Genomic DNA, 23,711 nt, shown 5'->3' on the forward strand with positions numbered 1-23,711 from the left:
GGGAAAGGGAAATGGCATATTTTTTTTCATTTTGTTCATATAAAGAGTCAGCTGTAAATAGTCGCATTTCTTAAGATAAAGCTTTTCTCACGTAAATTATATCGTGTTAAAATTTATTTTCTAGTATAGTGTAAAGCATATTACAAATCCTTTAATAAGTTAGCTATGAATTGTTGAATTCCTTAATATAAAGTTAGCTTTCTAGAAATTATATACTCGAAAAATTTTAAAGTTTTTTGTCAGCTGAAGGAGTTCCTTTGTCAGATTTACAAAAAAGGGGTTCACAATATAATTCTTCTCTCCTATTTCTATTGAAAAGGCCTAAAAATGATCTTTTTTTGTCACTTTTTTCACTGCTTCTAGTTACAACTTATTAGGATATTATGCTTAGTTAAAAAAATTCGGCGCCCTTAGCATCATAACCGGCAAAAACTGGCAGTTAAACTTCTGTGCCCCTACTTGCCCCCCTCTTCGGCCAACAGTAGTTATCTTAAGAAGTAAAAGAGATATCTACACACAGAAAGAAAACTTTTAAGTAACCATTACACATTTCATTTTGTGACTTTCCTTCTAGGGGCTTGTGGAGCAAAAGACCCCCCAAAACACTAAAAATATTAGTTCTGAGCTTATTTTTAAAGATATTAACCTGATTTTTTTTGAAAACTTTGTTAATATAACCAAACTAAGTAACATTTACAGATTTCATTTTGGGACTTTCCTTCTAGGGGCTTGTTTGGTAAAAGACCTCAAAAACTAAAAATATGAGTTCTGGACTTATTTTTAAAGATATCAACCTAATTTTTTTTTGAGAAAACTTTTTTAACATAACCGAACTCAGTAACCTTTACAGATTTCATTTTGGGACTTTCCTTCTAGGGGCTAGTGGAGCTAAAGACCCCCTAAAACACAAAAAATAACCGAACTCAGTAATGTTTACAGATTGTTGTGGAACAAAACACCCCTCCATATTTAGGTGTTTTGGGGGGGGTCTTTTGCTCCACAAGCCCCTAGAAGGAAAGTCCCAAAATTAAATCTATAATGCTTACTTAGTACAGTTATGTTCAAAAAGTTTTCATTAAAAAATCAGCTCAATATCTCTAAAAATAAGCTCAGAACTCATATTTTTATTGTTTTTGGGGTCTTTTGTCCCACTAGCCCCTAAAAGGAAACTCCCAAAATGAAATATGTCATGGTTACTTAGTTCAATTATGTTTAAAAAGTTTTATTAAAAAAAACAGGTTGATATATGCAAATATATGCTCAGAACTTATATTTTTAGTTTTGGGGGTCTTTTGCCCAACTATCCCTGTATCTGTAAATATTACTGAGATTGATTATGTTAAAAAACTTTTCTTTTCAGGTTGATATCTTTAAATATAAGCTCAGAACTCATATTTTAAGTGTTTTACTTCTTGAGATAACTACTGTTGGCCGAACAGGGGGGCAAGTAGGGTTACAGAAGTTTTACTGCCAGTTTTTGCCGGTTTTGGTGCTGGAGGCGCCGATTTTTTTAAACTGAGAATAATATCTTAATAAGTTGTAATTATAAACAGTGAAAAAAGTTTCAAAAAAGATATTTTTTAGGCCTTTTCAAAGGGCAGTTTTGAAATCCCGTTATTTCATACAAAAAATAAAAAAAATGCTTAGAGAATGGCTTGGAAGATGAATTTAGGTGTTCTGCATATTTCAATTTAAACACATAAGGCCAAAGATATAATATCCCAAAAATCTTTTGTCAAAGTCTACTCTACACCTCATTTGTAGAGTTTCAGAACTGATTAAACTTAATATCAAGTATACACAAAATTGTAAGGAAATTTTTTTGCAAAACTGATTAAATACACAATACTGTTTAAATACTGTTTTTATGACTTGATGATAGAGTTGCTACGCTAATAATATTTTATCCTGTTGTAATAGGAATCAGTATTTAAAAAATCAGATGAAAAGGATAATAAAGCATACAAAAATTAGTTGTCAAAAAATCTGCTTATTTTAAATGAAAGTACGGACTTTCTGGTACCGATTATAAAGTTGCTACGCTTTCTAAAACGTGCCTAACTGTTATAGGAATCAGCATGCAAAGTATAAAATCGATAGGACAATTCTAACCCGTTTAAATTAACGAAAAGAGCTAACCATTACGAGCGTACGGACGGACCGACCTTAATAATATAAAAGCTTTACTTTTAATAATTTTTAAAATATTGCATACTTTTAGAGTATTAGTTCTAGAAATAAATATAAGTGAATTTTTTTGTATTTTAAATTATAGCTATCTCTGACATTTACCTATTCTATCTTAAGACTGATTACTGATACGATTGAGTTCTCCATTTTAGGAAAGCTATGCCTAGGTCCTGTGATGGTTTTAGACTATTTTAGTTTTAGTTTTCAGTCTTGGTATGGGTTTTGGCTATTTTTGTGTCTATCCTTTCCTTTAGAATGCGAATCCCCTAGATGCTAGGGGCACAAACGCTAGTATATAATTAGAGCAATGTATTTAAATAGATATTGAAAGAAAGCTATCTTTTAAATACTGTGTTAAAAAAAAGCGGCGGAAATTAAATTGCTGAGACTCTAAAATTGTGCGAGGTCAGTTAGTTGACACGCGCAGCTACAGTTAGTTGACACGCGCGGCTATTGACATGCATACAGCTACTGTGCTTGGTGTTCAGTCATAAGCGCTTAGATATTCAATTATTCATAGCTTTAAGCATTTAAAAGTGGATTATTATCAGTTTTGTATATGCATCAAGGAGATGGAGGCCCGGAATAACATAACTTTAAGAATTTTATGAATATTATTTTGATATCAATAGAAAATTGTCAGTAATGCGATGCTTTTCACTATTTTTCAGTATGGATGAAAACCGATTATTATCCAGCGGATATTAATTTGGAAGCCATAATGGAATACACATTCTTACCCATATGATTGGATATAAGTGAAATAAGTGATATTCTTTACTTAAAATATTGGATTGATTTTACATATTAATGAAAGAACTAACATTAGTCAAAAATAATTTTTTAGTTCTTTGACAATATACTTTTTTATTTTTATTTCTTATAGAAATTTAATTTTTTTTATCTAAATACCATGTATATAAAGGGATAAGACAATGGCAGATAAATTGATGTTAACCCCAAATTATGATACACAAAATTACCCCTACTGTAGATTACAACTAGTAATGAAAGCGTTTCGACACTCAACTTAATGAACCAACTAATAAAAATTTATTACAGTCCCCAAAGTTGCCGAGCCAACAAATGAGAATACGTTATTATAAAACGTTGGGGACTGGTGTATTAAACACTCCAATGTCCCCTCTCACTTGATTAAATACAACTAGCTTTATAAACTATAAAGATGCATCGTTTATAGTATTGTGCCTTATTGTCCTAGATATTAATCCTCCAAAATAAAAATAAAAATTATTGCTATATTATGTAAAAAAGTAAATGGTTATGTAATATGTAATGTTCTAAATCTGCTAATGGTTGTAACGTTGCTACCAATTTTAATTGCATTTTACAGGACATTGACATTATAATTGATGGACTGACCCTATTTTTAAATAAAAAACTTCGCTTGTAAAAAGTTTATTTATACATCCTCCCCAACCCTTACATATAAGGGAAAGGCGAATGTTCAAGATTTTTAGCTTAAATATACTTGCGTTTGCGTAAAATTTATTACAATTGTGGATAATTGCATATTTAATCTTTGTATATTATCGATATTGTTTTCTAATACACTAAAATTATATTTTTATTTTAATGACTATTTGACATTTAATTTTTGATGAATTTTTCAAATTTAACGCGCAATCATTTAAACTAATTTAAATTTTACCTTGCCGGCAACTTGACACATATTTTACTCACACACACTGACTCAAATACAAAAATTCACACGCACACACACACACACACCCTCAAGGATATAAGGATAGATAGAGAAAAATACAATTAAACTTGATACTCAAATCTTTTTACCCTATAGGATGGATTGGACTGGCCATAAGGACTTTTAATATTGCAACGCTGTCTAAATTGTTCCTATCTGCTTTCGGAAGAAATCATTTACAGACGTATGGACATACTGACGGAGCAGCTCTAGTAACACAAAAGCTTTGTTTTTTTAAAATATTTTTTACTACAATAATTATCACTTTCCCTTTATAAATACCACCTGACTGAAGTAATAGCTATGTTTAGAAAGCAATGCAAATACATGTACCTAAAATGAACATTACAGCACCTCGGGATTCAATCATGTTAAAGTACAGAAACCTGACCAAGACAAAGCTCAATCTGTACAACTTTTGCACCACTTTTTAAACTGTGACGTCATAAAAATGAGGGATTCTTCATCGCTTTTTTGGGGGGTTTTATTTCCCACTTCTCCTCTCAAATCCCTCATTTTCATGGCGTCATGACCAAATATAGAAATATAAAAAAAAACTTTCCACAAACCACTGTCCATTTTGAAAATAGACAAAAAAAGTCAAGAATAATATTACTTACTAATAGACATTAAAGTTTCCAATTTTTTTGCCTGATTTTTCATTCAATTTAATATTTATATTTCTGCATTATCTATAGCCAAGTTACTATACTCGAACATGACCAAATCTTGTGGTCATTCTCCTACATGCGTTTTTCCATAAGTGAAAGTATAACTATATTACAAGGACAAACATGTAAATAAGAAGTGCAACGATAATATCTTTGGAATTCTGGCAACTTTTAATGTTTTTTTTGTCTTAGTGTCATGAACAGGTTCTTAGCCATACTGAAAAATCCTGTAAAGCATCGTATTACAGACTATTTTCCACGAATGATAAAATAATTATCATAAGATTGATAACAGTTTTTATTCTAATGATTTTTCATTTGAATATCCGCGAAAAGTTGTCTATGATACGATGTGATAAACTATTGTCCAATTAGGGAATGCAATGTAAGCTATTCTGGAGTGATATACCTTCTAAGGAATAACCTAAACCCTGACAAACACCAATATGGACGAATTCTACTTCCATAAGGCCATTAAGATGTCTGTAACCTCTGAACCGCTTTTGTGCTTTTCAGAAGAGAGTGTAAGAGCTTTAAAGTCCTACTTATTTAAACCCAACATAACTTCTTTGAAACCTTGGTAATACTTCTGATTAAAGCAGAGACGTCCAAGCTTTTTTATTTTTTTACTTGTGAGTGGGGTTTAAAAGTTTATTGGGGGGTACTAAACACCCCTTAATACCCACCATTGAACGTCTATTGATCATAGCCCATTTTCTTTTGTAAAGTAAACCAAGATGTTATTAATTTTTACTTGAATCTCAGTATGTTTAATTTTTTTCTAAATTTCTTATGTAATTTTTAAAAGCAAAGCTTTTCTATAATTAGGGTTGGTCCGTCAGTCCGTCCGCAACGGTTTGCTCTTTTTGTTAATTTTGGCATTTTATAATTACTCTATCGTTTTAAAGCTTTGCATAATGATTCCTATAACAGTTAGGTACAAAGGAAAAGGTAGCAACTCTGTAATCAGTACCCGAAAGTCCGTACGTCCATTTAAAACAAGCTGATTTTTAACTTTTATTGACAACATTTTTTGTAAGGTATAATTATTAAAATAGACATGTTAGAATTATCCCATCGATTTCAAAATTTGTATGATGATTCCTATGACAGTACAAATTAGAAAGCGTAGCAACTCTATAATCAAATTTTACAAATGAAAGTATGTCCTTTTACTGTATCCTATATTTACGCAATTTTGCAATTTATTTATGTACAATTTCGTTTAGACTTAAGATAAGATAAGATAAGATAAGATTTATTTTCCTCAAAGGTACAACATATTTTATTAGATATATATTATAAATTATGTTACTATGCTTGATTTGTTTGATTCATCTGGTTTGTTGTGTTTGGTGCAGGTTAGATAATAATATACATAATAACAATTATTAAGTACCTAGCATGGAATTGGCCGAACTTCATCTCCACCTAGTTACCAGGCCAGTTTAAATTGAATGGAGACAATATTTTACAATAAAAATTCCATGCAACATTGTACCAGATAGTTGGCATAACCCTTTAAGGGTTGTGGAGCCACTGGTGTACTTTGACGCTTGCCAAGCCGATACAATGTTATATGTGCAAATAAATAATAATCTTAACAATGAAACAATATCTTGCTGTGTATTTCAGACATCCTCCTACTATCAGTTGCAACTTCTCCAAGCGTGAATTCGGAACAATTAAGGAACCAAAACCTCCATAAGGAGTCGCTATTCCCGTTGAGATCCCTTTTCAGCTCCAAATAGACAGTTTCCTTTATATCAAATTATTTTCATTATAGAGTGGAGTTTTGTCCGGGTTTTAAGGACATCTCCACACCAATAATTACAGGATAACGGCAAATTTCGCGATAACACTTGGTCCAATCCAAAAAATCCAAAAAAAAACCAAAGAAAAGTCCAAAAAAGGACAAGAATACCCTAATAATAATCATATCGTGTACTTAAGTGAACAAGGTGTAATGGTTGGTTTCGATTCCTACGGAATCTGATTTTTATTTTTGAGAATGGATATAAAAAATCCTAAGAATAGGTCATATGCGATTCCTACGGAATCTGATTTTGGTATTTTGATAATGGGAGTGTGTCCCTAAATATGTATGGTTCGATTCCTCCGGAATCTGATTTTTGTGTTTTGAGAACTGGTCACAGCATGGCTGTGAATGGGGCAACAAAATGGGAGAGGAAGAGGGGGGGGGGGAGGGGGTTTTAAGGGAAGGCGAAAACGTATCATTAATCCATTGATTCCACCCCTTTTTGAAGGTAAAAGGGTGAAAGTGGGTCATGTTAAAAAAGACTGTGGCGTGCTATTGCGCGCGTAATTTGGTTATAGCTTTGCTTTAGTGAGGTTTAAATCTTACTATTGTTTAGACACGAAATGTTCGGAGAGGAAGAATACCAACAAATGTGGCAGCCGCTACGCAATAGATTGACAATAACATATGAACGACTTCTCAATATAGTTAATGGTGACAATGTCAGTGACGAAGTACGTCGTGAGGTAGCCCGTCTTCTATACCAACAGGGTTATTTAGAAACCGAGTTGGCCCTCACACTATACAACCCAAACAAGGACATGGAGTTTCATGAAGCTAAATTGGGTGAAATTGCTGAGCGGATAACTGCTCAAGAGGGGGCCTGTCTCCAGCTATAGTTCCAGAAGTTGGCCATTTCCGGTTTGAACCAGTTACGGTCAAGTTCTCTACGACTTTATATACAAGATATCCGCAAAAATATCCGCAAAAACACCCGCGGAAATGTCCACATGATGTTCACAAAAATCAACAAAAATCAACAATGAATCAACAGAAAAAAACTGCAAAAAGTTACTGATATGGCTATTGAAATATAAAATTGTTTTTGAAGAATAATACAGTTTAGTTTTATCCAAAAAAGTAAAAGTATTAAAATATCATAAATTATCATAAATTCATTGATTTGTTTAATAAATCCTAGATATCTTGCTATGAACTTTTATTTTTTATGAAGGATGTATAGAGTAATAGGATGTCTGTTAATATTTCGCTATGGATTAATTTTCATTAGCATAAAAAAAAGTGAAGTGAGAAACTGGTTAAAATAAGGGAGATGGGTCAGGGAATTCAACAGGTTAGGGGGAGGAGGGGGGGAAAAAACTAGAAGGGGAGTGGTGGGTGGTTTGTGCGCGGCCGTGACTTCCAGCTAGACAGACGGAGCGGCGCCTATCGTTTGGTATATACTGGGGGGGAGAAAAATAGGGGGAGGGGGGAAGAGTGGTTTTCCGGTAAAGCACGGCAGAATAAAGCAAAAGAATAAAGCAAAAGAGGGGGCGGGGGGGAGACAATTGGTTGTAAAGCATAGGGGGAATACGCGGGAAATCGGAAGTAGGGAAAGTTATTTATTAATTAATAAGTTAAATTAAGATTGAATAATGTATGGTATTAAGACACAAGGGGGGTATAAATATGGGGGTGGGTAGGGTCAAAGTTCAATTGTCTCAGAAATGTCAGATCAAGAAGAGGAAGTTGGACAAGGCCAAGGTGCTTTACCGGATGGGGCGCCGGAAGTTCCGGAGGAGGCTGGAGGAGAAGAAGATGTTCCCCTCCAAGACCAGGTGCAGGAGCTCATCGCCATGTTGAACTCAAGCGATGAAATCGATGATCCTGCACCCGTGCACGGCGTCCAGCAGCTGCTGAACCTCGCGGCAGTGCCTGATCTACTCCCATTTCCGGGGGTAGACAGGCGCTGTCTGGACCTCTGGTTTATGGTCAAGAGGAGGTTAATGGGCGTCGTGTACGAGGGCGACAGACTTATGTGGAGGAGATTCCGCCAAGATGCCATCGATGAGGAGATCCTCCGCATGATGTACTCCAACTATGGGTTAGTCGTGAGGCTAATTTCAGTAATGCCCACGTACGCCCGCTCCTTCCAGGCCAACATGGATTCCATCGCCACCATGGACCGCTTGGTCACCGTCCAGCAGGACCTTGTGGAGGAGCTCCTCCAACAGGAACCCGACGACGTCGATGACTCCAGCGACTACGACGAGTAGATGGCTATGCCCACTACATGAGCTTAACCAGTCCAGTCAGCGATAGTCATATATTAAACAAAATTTTCGATATCTAAATTTGAATAAATAAATATATTTTTGGTCAAAATTATGAAAAAACTTTGTTATTTTTTTATTAGATAAAATAGAGGTAGAGGTTGCGCGATTCGTTAGTTGCTTGATAAAAAATATATAATATAATAGAAGAAGTCAAAGTCAAAATATAAAATGTAAAATGAATAAAGTGGATAAGAAACAAACTATGCTAAAGCTACTCTATACATAGGTATGTATGTCGGTTCCTACGGAACCTACTCGTTGAGATTTGAGGTTAAAGAAATGCTGTTTTATTATTTTTTTGGTATAGAAATTAAGTGCTTACAAAAAGTCGAGGGCTAAAGATACGAATAGAAACTTAGTTAGAACAAAAAATTGTTAAATAGAGGAAGAGAAAAAATAAAGTATTTGCTTTTTTTTTAAGAAAGTAAGTAATAAGTAAGTAAAATATCTTTCTTGAGAATAATTTTATTATCAATCAGTTTAATTTCAAAAATAAAATATTTGCTTTTTTAAAATATTTGCTTTTTTAAAACTCAATCTTGTTTAGGTAATAAGTAAAACATTTTTTCTTAAAAATATTTTTATTATCAATTAGTTTAATTTCAAGTGGAAGGTTGTTGAATATAGTTGGGAAAGAGTTAAGAGGGGCGTGCAGGAGAAAGTTTCTATTGGTGCCCGGTTCGTAAGCAAAGTTGTTCCTGTTCCTAGTGCCATACGTATGTCTGTCTTGAACAAAATTCCAGGTGTTTTCGAAAATTTTGGGAAAATTGCCTAATTTATAGGCGTGCATAAATTTACAAACATTGAATTCAATTAACAGGTTAAATGGAAGTATGCCATTAGATTTAAAGAATTCAGCTGTGTGAGCTCTGCTAGGTAAATTTTCGATTATTCTAATGGCTTGCTTCTGCAACTTAATGATTGGTGCTAACAGATACATAGGACAGGCAGTGAACAGGAGACAACAATATTCGATATTCGACTTAATATAAGAAGAATAGAGTAGCTTTAAGTGTTTCTTGTCCAACAAATGACGCATTACTTTCATACTATAAATTATTTTAGAGACTTTGCTATAGACTTTTTCAAGATGATAAGAAAACTTCATTTTCTCGTCCAATTGAATTCCCAAGTGTTTGATACTACCCTCATTGGTACCGCTCACAAGATCCAACTTAGTGATTTTTGACTCATCATTTTCGTTATGATTATTCATGTTTACATAGACTTCAAAGTTGGTCTTAGCGGCGAGCTCAGCGGGGGTGAGTATCTCACGGGGGGAGGAAAAGACCATACATTTGGTCTTGCGGGGGTGAATAAGAAGTTTATTGGCATTGTACCATTGGGTCAGTCTGGGGACAAGCTCCTTTGCAAGGTTGATCAATTGTATAATATTCTGCTTTTCAATGAAGCCCACTGCGTCATCAGCAAAGAGATTGATTAGGATCTCTTCACTGCATGAAACAAGGTCATTGATAAAAATCAAAAAAAGAATTGGTCCCAGGACTGACCCCTGAAGTACGCCAATGATAATGAATTCAATTGTGGAGGAGAAAAGGCCCTTAAAATATACACGCTGTTTCCTATTTGCATAATAACTACGGAACCAATCAAGTGCAACCCCCCTTATCCCTGAATTCTCCAGTTTGCTAAAAAGGATGTCCCTATTTATCATGTCGAAACACTTCCTTATGTCCAAAAATATGGCCATACAGGAAGTGTCTCGACTGAGTGCTTGGGTGATCAATGTGCTTAAGTTCAATACATTGTGAAAGGTTGAGATTCCTTTCATGAAGCCAAACTGGCGGTTGCTAAAAAAAGACCGATCTTCCAAGAACTTAACCAGCGTTTCACAGACATATTTTTCAATGGGCTTGGAAAAGTTGTCAATGAGTGAAATTCCTCGATGATTATCTGCCTCGCTGAGTGAACCTGATTTGTGAAGGACAACTATTTTGGAAGTTTTCATTTTTTCAGGAAAAGTGCCATTTTGAAGTGATAAATTATAAACATGTGTTAAGGGAGTGGCAATGGTATCAGCACAGCGAGACAGAACATACATCGAGACATCATTTATGTCTGTGGAACGCTTAGGTTTAATACTACGAATGATATTAATAACCTTGAAGGGGTACAATGGCTCAAAGAAGAGGGAATCTTGACATGGGGGTGGTAAATATTCAAAGAAATTTTTGGGGGTGGAAGGAATTTCAGGCCTTAGGGAAGACCCAATCTGACTAAAATAACGATTAAATTCATTAGCTATTTCTTGGTCATTTTCAATTTTGTTTGGGCCTACTTGAAGGTATGTGCACTCAGGGGAAGATTTACTAAACCCAATGACTTCCTTTAGGGTTTTCCAGAGTTTTTTCCCATCCCCGTTTGCATCTCTTATTTGTTGTCTGTAATATTCAATCTTTGCTCTTCTCACTTGCCTATTGTAATTATTCCTATAGACATTGTAAATACTTTCATTTTCAATTGTTTTGTCTTTTAAAAAGTTGCTGTACAAAATATCTCTATGCAATCTACAACGCAATAAAAAGTCTGACATGAAAGGCTGCTGAGGCTGGGTACGTTTGTTTTTTCGTTTTTTTCTAACTGGACACTTTTCATTATAAAGTCTCAAAAAGGTTGAAATAAAGTTATCATAAGCAATGTTTGTGTTGTCTTGGTTTAAAACGTGATTCCAGTTAGTGTGGTAGAGTGCATAGTTTAAGGCATCAAAGTTTTCATCATTCAATTCTCTTTTTTCAAAGAAATCTGGAGGTTTGGGTTTATTTACTCTGTCTATTCGGAATGAATTAATAATTGGCAAGTGATCGGAGATTTTTGAAGTTAAGACAAAGGAAGACATTAGGTTTTGAATAAAGTTACCTACCCCGAATAAATCAAGAAGGGTTGCAGTGGTTCTAGTTACTCTAGTAGCTCTGGTAACGGTATTTATGATACCGTTAAAGGAAAAAGACTCAATAATTCTCATGGAGTTGCTATTTATATTATTTATTTTGAAAAGATCAAAATTGAAATCTCCTACAATGAAGTATGGTATGCTTAAAGCTGCTATTCTATCAATCAGGTCCAAAAAAAGTTCAAAAAATTCTTCTATTTCAGCACTACTCTGATTGGGTGGCCGATAACAGTTTAGTAAGCAAAACTTTAGTCCATTGTGGGAAATTTTTAAGCAAATAGATTCAAGAATATTTTCTTTAAATGAAAATTTATCAAATAGTTTATCTACTTTATAATATTTGCTTACTAGAATACCCACCCCTCCCCCCCTACTTTTTGTGCGGAGTTTAACATGCCAATCGTAATTATTAATTCCATAGCAATCCATATTTACATCCTTATTCAGCCATAATTCTTGAAAACACAGAACATTTAAGTGGATATCATGTTGTCTAAAGAAGTCTACAGTGGAGACAATATCATTGTATTTAGAATGTAATGACTGACAATTAATACTAAAAATATTGAGAAGGTTTTCATTGAATGTTTTCAGTTTCTGTACGATACCTTGTTCACTTGAAAAAACGCAATTTATTCCGAATTCGTTCTCAAAATCGTTAAAGTAGTCGCCGTAAATCGGATTCATAAGATTTAGACCAATGTTATCGTTTAAGTTACCGTAATCCTGGTTAATCTGATCATTAGGGAGGTTTGTCATAGCAGAGCTGGTCCAGGAGCACCGCAGGAGGAATCGTCTTAACATCAAGTATGGACATCTGAAACACAGTAGATATTAGTGGACAAATAAAAATAGGTAATATACAATATATTATCGTTAAAGCGAAAAAAATTACCATATTTACTATGGTTATTCCGATAGCGTTTAGTTTATGTGTGTGTTGGGGGTGGCAACACATTTCAAGCTAGTTTAGTTCCCCCTACTCATTTTCATACAAGTTCCAAGTATTTTATATGCTAATCAGCAGAAAAATAAGAAAAATAGATTGAAATTAATATGCTATGTTGGCGTTCTAACAAGTTGGGTAATATTTAATATTAATATTATAATAATATAGAGTTTACGTGGATATAAACATTAAGTTTTTCGAAATAAATCACTTTGTAAATGAATTTAAAAATGATGATAATAATTTTGTTAAGTACCTTTTTTTCCGACGTATAAGATACTTAACCTCATGATGTGATTACCGCCTTTGTAGCTTTGCTTTGCTTAGCTTTGTTGGCGGTGTCTCTAGCTTTGGCCCTCGTGGCCACAGGATCAGAAGGTGCTGAGTCAACGACAGGGGCAACAGGTACAGAAGGTGCTGAGTCAACGACAGGGGCAACAGGTACGGAAGGTGCTGAGTCAACGACAGGTGTAGATGCGGCAGATGCGGCAGACGTGGCGGCAAGTGCGGCGGTGTGTGTGGCGGTAGGTACGGCAATAGATGCCGCAGGTACGGCGACAGACACGGCGGCAAGTGCGGCAGACGTGGCGGCAGATGCGGCGGCGGTCACGGCGGCAGGTGCGGCGGTGAGCGCGGCGGCAGGTGCGGCAGTGAAATCAGCTGTAGCGGCGGCTGCGGATGCGACGGCGGCAGGTACTGACTGTGTGGGCTGTGCGGCTGGTGCAACGGCTGTATGTGCGGCGGTTGCGACGGTTGCGGCAGAGTCTATGGGAGGGAACACAGCTAGGTCCCCAAGAGCTGGGGCAGGGGCAGACGTTAAATTATGTTGAATCGTGCTGGAAGGGTGGGCTGTGATCGTACTAAACTGTCTTGGGAAGTCATCCTCTGTTAAGTCAGCCTGATTAGAGAAGAATGTTTTCCTTTCCTCAGGCGCTAGCTTGTTGAAACAAAGGATAGGCGGTGCCTCTGACAGAAAAAAATCCTCGCTTCCAGGTATGGGTTGGGCCATTTCCTTCAGGTCTTTGCCAAACGGGTTAAGGCAGCGTATCCAGCGGCTGCCGTTCTTGAGCTGAAATTGGACATGTTGGCCAGCGACTTTGGCCCTCGAAATCTGGTTTGTGGCATACACAAAGGTCATGGTCTTCCTGTTGAGGTCGGACATATCTTGCTTCGCCTGGACTAACCTATTGGGGAAGAACGGGACCGGTGACGCGTTGTTCCTGGGATTGAACCTCTTGATCTCGGCGTTGTAACGGTCAAGCACAGCCTTCTTATTGTTCATCCACGCGTCGAGGTAGGATCTAGACATAAAACGAAAAATAAAAACGGGGATCTGGCCCTTTGTATATGGGAGCATATGGGCACGCTCGACGATATCACAAAAATGTGAGGGAATATATTCTAATTCTCCACGTTTAAGAGCGGCTTCAAGGGTGGGCCTTATAATGTTTCTAAATATGATAAACTCTGTAATATTTTCACGGCTCCACGGCTGCTGAAAATTCACTATTCTACAACTCCAATCGCGGCACCTTTGCTCTCTTATCGAGTTTTGTAGAAGTTGAAATTTGACGAAATTTTCTCTCGACGATTCAATAGAGTTTAAATAGTCTTTTTGTTGTGTAATCGTGGTCCTAATCGCTTTTTGTTCACTTGCAACAGATTTAGCATCTACGAAATTTTCTATACCTTCGATAGATTGAATTTTAACATTTAAATCTGAGACTCTCAATTTAATATCGTTTATTTCGGTTTTATGACTGGCAAAAGTACTATGAATAAGCTCATCCCTTACCTTAGCTATATTCGCATCGTATTCTTTAAACTTAACATCCAAAGCAGCGTCCAAATTTGTTTTAAACTTTGACCAATATTCTGGGTTGTCACACGTACTACAGGCCATGATGAAGTGAAGATGGCGGAACCGAGGGTGCTGAGTGAGTGTGGGTCAGCTGACCAATGGTGGGACGCGAAAAAATGTTAGCCAATGGGAGAGCTTATTTGTCGGGAGTACTTTGCGCCGGTAAAAATGTTGCCAGACCGATAAATTATCATAAAATTATCAAAAAAAAATTTGAGAGTGTTTTCACCAAAAATTGTTCATTAAGTTAAAGCGATTAGGTTACACATAAGTTAAAAAAAAACTTTTAATTCATTAATGTTTTATTTTCACTTTTTTTGTGTTAACAATTGACCGATACGTTAACACATACACATTGCCAGGCCTAAATACGAGGTGCCCTCTGGCTACAGTGTCTTCCCTTTCCTCCAACTGCGGAGTGACCACGGGCAGTGGGGAGAGGGGAACTAGTTGAGAGAGAGGGGGAAGGTAGAACTGAGCTTAACACATGGGGTAGGGCGGGGGAGAGCTTGCTAAATGCGTGTGCTCAGCCCGACTCTCTGAACTAAACTTAGAATTAATGTTCTGCTTATCAAGTTAAGTTTTGACACTCTATAAGAGTTATTGTTCATTTGACCTCCCTCCTGACTACAGAGCTTTGCTTTTATGTATGTTGTCATCCTAGTTTTTTCTGAATCTAAACAAATCTGAATGTGTTTAGACAATCTCTACAGAATAAAAATAACTTAAACAAAAATTGAAATAAACATACCCTTATATAAAAGTAACAGGATGTCTGTAACAGGTGTGTTTTATGGATCTCACTAACCACTGAACCAATATGGTTCTAATTTACAATGTAATAGCATAGGCCCAGGAAGGTTTATTTCTTTTTTTAAAGTAGGGTACCTACCACGCCCCCCCCCCCCCTAGAAATCGCCCCTGGAAAAAAATGCAACACACAAAATTTATTTTTCTATTTTTTTAAAGACAAAGACAGGTGCCCTTAGAGGCATCCAGGAGGCGTAGCCGCTAGTTGTATATATTGAATATCTCAAAATATTTTATTAAAAAGAAATTGAGAATTCATATTCTCAGAAATTTACAGCTGATGAGTCATGAAATATGTAAAATTTAACACAACAAGGATGACAACATCCATAAAAGCGAAGCTCTGATACGGTAGGACAAACGGACATTAACACTTAGAGTTGCTTCGCTTATAATATTGTACTTTGTTGTCCCAGAAATCAGTATACTAAAAATCAGACCAATCGGATAATTAGGTCACATACAAATTTGTTGTTAAAAATGTAAAAAAAAATCAACATGTTTGAAATGGACGTACGGACATTCTAGTAATGATTATAGAGTTGCTACGCTTTCTAACTCGTATCTAACTATTACAGAAATCACCATGCAAAATTAAAAATCGATAGGACAATTCTAACATGCCTAAATTAACGAAAGTAACGGATGGGAGACCAGGTACGTGCACGCCGTCCATCCTGCACCGTGCATTAATGACCCTAGGAGCTACACCAGAAGAGTCCTACTGTGCTGGAAGGGTCCCAGGGTAGATGTCAGACTGAATTCTGGTCATTTCCCCCAGTCCAGGGGGTTTGGGTGGGGCTAACAATCCTTTCCTAGAAAAAACCTGCTTATGTTCAACCCGCACAAAAATTAACGAAAAAAGCTATTTAAAAAAGTAAAAAAATCAACATGTTTAAAATGGAGGTACGGACATTTTGGTAATGATTATAGAGTTGCTACGCTTTCTAAATCGTACCTAACTACTAAAGGAATCACCATGTAAAATTTGAAATCGATACAACAATTCTAACATGTCTAAATTAACGAAAAAAGCTATCCGTGACGGACGGACGGACGTACGGACATTCCGGCCCTAATTATAGAAAAGCTTCGCTTTTAAAAAGCAAATTAAAGTTTTAGGTGATTTTTAATTAAGGTGCTATTTTCAGCATAGAAATCCCCTCCCCCCTTATTTTGAAACAAATTTGAAAATAAGCAGCGGGTAGTTTTCTGTTTGTTTATTACCTTAGGCCAGGTTAAGTTAGATTGGTAGCCCTACAAGTGTTATGGGAATCCTTAGGTGTCTAACCCCTTTCCTTAATTGCAATTCATTCAAAAATATAAGAGTTATGGAATTTCAGTGCTTAAGAGGCACTTTATGGACAACTAGCGGCTTCGCCCCTAGCCTCTAGGGGCTTTGCCCCAAAAGGTTTATTCAACCAATTTTTCGTATTTTAGATTTAAAAGAATAATTTAAAAAACATTTTTTTGGGGGGGTTGGTAAATTTTTTTTTTGGGGGGGAGGGGGGAGTAGTCGACCCCACTATTTTTATTTTATTTTTAAAAAGAAAAAATTTTTTTTTGGGGGGGGTGGGGGTAATTTTCATTTTTTGGGGGGTTGGGGGTGTCCCACCCCCCCCCCCCCCAAGAAAATAGTTATAATCCTTCCTGGGACCTATGAGAAGCTACCCTGTAAAGGAGAACCCGATTGGTTGAGCGGTTAGCGAGATCCTTCGCTACAAACAGACAGACAAATAGACATCGTTCTACTTTGTATTATAGATATTGACCTTGTATCCTATGAACTAGGGTTAGTTTTATATGAGATGCGCACTGACAAAATTTCAGCTAATATTGCAAGAACATTTAATTTTGGTATTTTAGTTTTTTTGCATAATAAATATTTTTGGTACTGTACTTTTTTGTTAAATATTGAATGACGTTTTTTTAATTTTCTCGTTTAGGCTTTTGCATATTATTCGTTTGCCGTGACCGCTTGTAGATTTATTTTTCGCCTTCCAGGCAGAAATTGACATGAGTTTTTAAAGCTTTGAAAATTTAAAAGTAGAGTTTAATTACGTAGATCAACACAAGTAAAAGGTCATAATTCATCATTATCCTATTATATAAAGTAGTAAGAGTTTTTTTATGAAGCTTATGACCTCAATAACTATTTATCATATTATTATTATTATGTGATAGTTTTAGGCTTTCTTATTTAAAGATTTAAGTCTTAGGATGGTTAAATCTATTTTTTAAGCCCCTAGATCCTAGCGACGAACCCAATTTATAATGAAGTTATGCTATTATTAACTTTAAGTTACATAATTTGTTCTTGTTTCACCATCTAGTACTCAGAATATATTCACACACAGAGAGAGGACAGTGGGCTGTTTATTACTTTAGTCTCCAAAGTCCTATAACATTTTCTTATGTATGGGCTTAACAACTTTGGGAACTTTAGTGAATTTTGAGTGGTTAATTCATTAAGTTGGGATGTACATCAATTTATCGGCAATTGTCTTATCCGTTAGGTCCCTGATAAATTCACCATGTCAAATCGAGACATGTTTTAGGTTTTCTATTTATGAAACTGCAATTATTTCAAATATAAGCCCAAAAAAATCTGTCAAAGAAATAGATCAGTCAAGCTAGAAGTTGTCAATAGAAAGTTATACATTTAACATTTATGTTAACCCGCGACTGTTGCGTAACAAGTAGCGCATCGGCTCCGTGTCGGGAAGGTGATAGGTTCGAATCTCGGCCCAACACTGTCCATAACCAACGACATTAAAAGTTGTTCCTATTGCTACTATGTCAGGTGCGCTACATTAATTGCTAATATTAGGGGGAATGGCTTGGTCCAAAACAGATGAATAGAAATATAAGAATAGAAGCATATTCTGAACCCTTTTTTCTGTCAAAGAAGGAACATTTCTAGCAGACAAAAGTATTGTTTACTTTCGACTCAAGCTGATGTAGATTCTTAAAAAATGATAGACTCGCTACTCGATAGTGAGGCAAAATTATTTTTGTGCAATTAATTCTGATTCCGCAAAGCTTTCTACTAAGAAAATATACTGTTTACAGCTGACTTTTATCTATTTATGAAATGAAAAAAAAACATGCGTTCTAACAAAATGTGTACACAATTTCAACCAATGAGATTAAATGTATGTACCGATGCGATTCTCCTATTGGCTCAATCAGACATTACCTCTCTTTCTTAGTACCTTTATTAACAGAAGCAACTCATTACCAAACACAGCACAGTTAGGAGTTCAAGACAAAGTTTGTGCAATCTAAGGGTCAATGTTTAAAGTGCGTGAGGCCATATACATCATGCACAGCAATTAAGCAAGATTTGGTTCAAAGTGTCACCAAAATGATATCTCGTCAAAGGCTTCTTCTCTACAGGCTAATAAATTCATGTTAAAAATAATCCTATGTGCTAGAGTAAAAGTATGTATTTATGTCAAGTAGAATCTTACAAAATGCTTGGCCGACCGCTCCATAATTCTAAGAATTTTGTTTTAGTCAGAACAGAGTTTTTGGCTTTTTATTGAAAAAGGGAGCAGGTTCTGATATGGAACAGATAAAAAAATTCCCAGATTTTTTTTATTTCTTATTTAAAAATTATTCTACAGACATCTTCGGTAATATAGTCAAATATATATATTGATTTGATATATGTTATGAAATACAAGGAACAACTTAAAAACCTACTTTAATATTGAAGTTTTTCAGATTAAAAATGACACCTGAAAATGAAGAAATTAAAGTTAAAATAATAGACACATCACAACGTATACAGGAATTTATCTTTAACAAATAGTATTTTTTATTCAGTTGCATATTGTTGTATACTATGGATAATTGGAAGTTAAAACTTGTATTGGGGGGAGAGGGATTTAATCTCATCCCTTAAGTTATCATTGGAATAAAAAGAGGTAGCTTAATTAACTTATTTTTCAAATGAAATATTTAAACATATGTGGAAATAGAGATATTTTAAATATTTAAACCAAGGCGAAAGACCTTTTTTTACTTTAAAAAAAGCTTTAGAAATGACCAAATTACCAAAACAAATATCTTATTATAGAGCAAAGCAATATTTGTCCAAGTCAATTTAGATTCAAGGTTTGATCCTGCAGGTCCTGGTCCTCAAGGATTTCTGCAAACATTAAATGGCGTCTGTGACTGCAATTCTAGACTTTTAAACTTAGGATGAAGGATAACGTGGTCATTAAAGTCTTGGTACTAATGTACTATGTATTTAAAGTATCCTCACTTTCTGATGAATATGAATAGCTAATCTTTGTCTGCTATAAATTTATTTTTAAGTAATGATTGTGCCTTGTTTGTCCATCTAGGATTATAAATCTATAATAAATTAGTTTGTATTATTGTGCTTATTGTCATATGAATCAGCATTGAAAAGTGTAAAAAGATTAACGTTTCAATACAAAAATTCTCATGCAAGGTTTAAAATTAAAAGAACAGTTCTAATATACCTTAATTTGACATCCATCCATGATGGACATGAGATGTAAAGAAGATTAATCTTTAACATGCCAATAGGAAACATTTATAGATATAAAACTACTCGTGAAATATGATTGGAGTCCTAGCTACTATTGTGATAATTGTAGAATTTAAGTACCATTGAGCCATAATATAATATCTAAAGATAAATAATGATTACTAGGAGGTTTTATTACTTTTACTGAAAGATAACCAAGACTTAAGGGATAAACTTAAAGCAGAATCTGACCAAAGGTAACTTTTTAAAACTATTATCATCATCAGAAAATCCATTAACCATTTTGAACAGGTTCATCAACATGTTAGACATCATCGTTACTCATAATATGACAAAACTGTTCTAATAATTTTTCGTTTTGATATCCTCGAAAAGCTGTATATAATATGATGCGATAAATAACTATTATTGAGTTTATAACGATGAAATAAAATTTGATTTTTATAACAAAAAGATATTAGATTTATATTTCTTTAATTTTGATTCAAAAATTAATTGAAACACTCTGTTTATGTATTATTTTTATATAATTATTTTTTCTATAGATTAGGATAAAAGAAAACTCATTTTAATTGGAGTTCTCACAATGATTTCGAAGGTGCTTTGACTTTTGTGTCAGAACCTAAATTGGGACATAGTGCATTTCATTACCCTATATTAGGTAACTTTAAATTAGGTAAATTTAAAATGCAGCGGTTTTTGAGAAAATTAGATTTGAAAATTTTAAGTCAGATTTTCATCCCCTAGGAGTTATCGCATAGTCATGACAAGAAAAGCAAAGATTATTTATTTAAAATTTTGAACAACTTTGCTTTTATAAAGTTCTTCATAAAACCACTCCTGAAGGGAGTTAATTAATGGCTAATTGTATCAGTTGCTTTGCTAAGGTCACGGAAATTCAGCCTTAAATAAATCATATAAAGAGATGTTTTATGAAAGACTTTATAAAAGCAAAGTTGTTCAAAATTTTAGATTAATAATCTTTGCTTTTCTTGTCATGATTATGCGACAACTCCTAGGGGATGAAAATTTAACTTGAAATTTTCAAATCTAATTTTCTCAAAAATCGCTGCATTTAAATTTTTATTGAAAAGTGAAATGAAGTTACCTAACCTAGGGTAATAAAATGCACTATGTCCCAATTTAGGTTCTGACACAAAAGTCAAAGCACCTTTGAAATCAGTGTGTGCTGTTTAAACACTATTTTATGACTTTTCCTAACAATATTTTTGAGCAATGATTAAAGGATATGTATAATTTTATAATAGTTATTTATCGTATCGTATTATAGACAGCGTTCCGCAGATAATCACATGAAAATATTAAAAGATTAATTTTATGATTGTTTTTTTTATTTGTAGAAAATTGTCTGTAATACAATGCAATACACGATCTTTCAGTAAGGCTGAGAGCCATTTGTAATCCAGCGGATATTAATCGGTTTCTAAGCCAATCTGTAAAAAAAGTTACCTACTCCTTTAACTTTATTATTTGTATTTTATTTACAACAAAATTTGTGTTAAAAAATGAATAATTCTAATTAATTTTAATTAATATTTGTGTATTGTTTTACTAATTAATTATAGTAAAACAATAGAGGGGGAAGGGGTTAAATAACTATACGTCCAACCCGAGGACCCTGTGTTTACTTTCAATTGGGTCCTTGAAAATCAACCAATAGCATCGGGAATATTAACACAGCCAAGTCGCTACAAAAGAGCAGAAGCAATTTAATTTATTAGCAGAAGAAAAAGGTTTCCAACAGGAAAATCCAGGTAGATAGCTGGACAAAGTGTCTCAAAAAATCAGCCTTGTGACGTAATAAAAATGAGGTATTATCCCTCTTTTTTTAAGGGTTTTCTTTCCCACTTCTCCTCTCATCTCCCTCATTTTTATGACGTAAAATGGCTGATTTTTGAGACTCTTTGTCCAGCTACTCCAGGTTGTTGTCTGGGTTATACATCTATATCTACACATTTATTGTTTATTATCAGGGCTAAAGAAACCGCAGGACTCAGAGACAGGCTGGAACAAGAAACAAGGTAAACACAAATCCCTATAATAATGTAACAGGATGTCTGTTTGTATGTCTGTACCGAAGGATGTCGCTAACCGCTGAACTGATCGGGTTCTCCTTAACAGGGTAGCTTCTCATATGTCCCATGAAAGGCCTATTTTCCTCTTTTTTCTCCCAATCAAAAAGTTCAGAATGCAATAACACTTTTAAGTTACAAAACTATCAATCTTATTATTTTAATGTACAATATGTTTCTTTATAAAACAAATACAATTTTCTCAATGACGATTAAAATATCAAATTTACTAAAAAGCACATTTACGTAAGAATAAAATAATATAATTAACTTTTACTTAGGTAAAACATCCTAATTAAGGATTAAATAAGTTTACATGGTTGTTTCACGCAAAGTGACTAATCGATCATAAACCTCCCCCTCCCCCCCTTAATTTTAAATAAATTAAAATTAGGGTTGGATTACAGTGAGGAAGGGGACATTGCGCTCTTTATTACACTAGTTCCCAAAGTGTTATCATATCGTTTCCTTATTCATTGACTTAACAACCTTGGGGGCTTTTATTGAATTTTGATTGGTTGGTTCATAAAGTTGAGTGTTCAAACGTTTTTAAACTACTTATTGTAATCTACAGAAGGGGAATTTTGGCAATATCCGATAAATTGATATACATGCCCAAAATACCCTTTGGTTGAAACGTTTGAACACTCAACCTTATGTACTGACAAATCAAAATTTATTCAAGTCCCCATAGTTCTTAAGCCAACTCATGAGAAAATGTTAGTATAAAACTTTGGGGACTAATGGTTTAAACATTACATTTCTCTCTCTGATAGGTCGCTTATCTAATGATATATAAGTGGTATAGATATTAGTATTTGACATTTTGTAATTATACATTTCTTAGGACATTTTAGTTAGTAACACTGCAATAAAACTGGAGTCTTAAAAATCTAGAAGTTCTAGAAGTTCTAATGTTAAAACATGTAAATAATGTGTTTATTCCCTGCAATTTTAAAATTTGTTAAGTATCCAATTACTAATATTAAATTCTACCTACATGCTAAAAATCTTAGTTTTAGTAAAATGCTTTTATTTTGATTCATAAGAAATTATGTAAACGAGTTCCACAATATTTATGTAATTTAAGTCATAATGGCCTACCATTGGTCAATTAAAATGTATACTGGCCTACAATTGGTCAATTAAAATGTATGCTTGCCTACCACTGGACAATTAAAATCTATACTGGACTATTATTAGTAATTAAAGTCTATACTGGCCTATCATTAGTAATTAAGTCTGTGTGTTAGACTATCATTGGTCATTTGTATTGTATGAATTAATTTGTTTATTGGCACTATAAAGAGCTTCAAGAAATAGAAATAAAAATTGATAACCCTATCACTGTAGGAACATACAGAAATATATAAGAACAGGCAAAAACTCATATAGAGTAGATAAAATAAGCTACAGTTTCAATTGTGCATCCATTTAAGATTGTCTACCCATAAAGCCCCTTAAGTTTTCGTACAAACTAATCTTTTTCATTAATTTTAGAGATCTTCGTAGCCACTTGGATAGAGAAATATCTGAGAGAACTTTGGAAGGAGAAAATCTTAGACATCTTATTGAAGAAAATGCTAAGGTAAAAAGAATTTCAAATTTAATAATATTGAAGATCATTTAACATGGACATTTTAGAGTAGATTTGCAGGTTAAATTTATTGGGGGGGTTCTAGGGCAGTGAGAGGAGATAATGGGCTGTTATTAGACTATTACCTAAAGTTATATATTAACGCTTTCTTAATACTCATTGGTTTAACGACTTTCGGGACTTTTGATTTTGAATTTTGATTGGTTGGTTCATTAAGTTTAGTGATAAAACATTTTATACGCTAATTTCAATCAAAAGAAGGGGTTAATTTTGTGTATTATCA

The 23,711-nt window shown here is 34.4% G+C and overlaps 2 protein-coding genes across 2 annotated transcripts in view; one reads left to right on the forward strand and one right to left on the reverse strand.

Annotated features, from left to right (window-relative positions):
• Positions 1-12,808: 12,808 nt before the first annotated feature.
• On the reverse strand, positions 12,809-14,726 carry LOC145331751 (uncharacterized). Its single transcript, XM_080176583.1, has 2 exons — positions 14,338-14,726; positions 12,809-13,843 (listed from the first exon to the last, which is right to left on the reverse strand). Exon 2 carries the CDS (start codon positions 13,822-13,824, stop codon positions 12,829-12,831), a length of 996 nt encoding a protein of 331 aa, XP_080032709.1. The 5' UTR covers positions 13,825-13,843; positions 14,338-14,726; the 3' UTR covers positions 12,809-12,828.
• Positions 14,727-18,938: 4,212 nt separating this feature from the next.
• LOC145332563 (uncharacterized) overlaps positions 18,939-23,711 on the forward strand; it is a 50,627-nt gene continuing 45,854 nt past the window's right edge. Inside the window, exons 1-4 of the mRNA XM_080177567.1 lie at positions 18,939-19,007; positions 19,902-19,974; positions 21,733-21,780; positions 23,332-23,419. Of these exons, the coding sequence (XP_080033693.1) occupies positions 18,950-19,007; positions 19,902-19,974; positions 21,733-21,780; positions 23,332-23,419 (267 nt within the window). The 5' untranslated portion in view covers positions 18,939-18,949. The remainder of the gene's footprint in view (positions 19,008-19,901; positions 19,975-21,732; positions 21,781-23,331; positions 23,420-23,711) is intronic.

This window comes from Acartia tonsa, chromosome 11, assembly GCF_053477335.1.
Source record: "Acartia tonsa isolate MP-2025a chromosome 11, ASM5347733v1, whole genome shotgun sequence".
Classification (NCBI taxonomy): Eukaryota; Metazoa; Arthropoda; class Copepoda; order Calanoida; family Acartiidae; genus Acartia; species Acartia tonsa.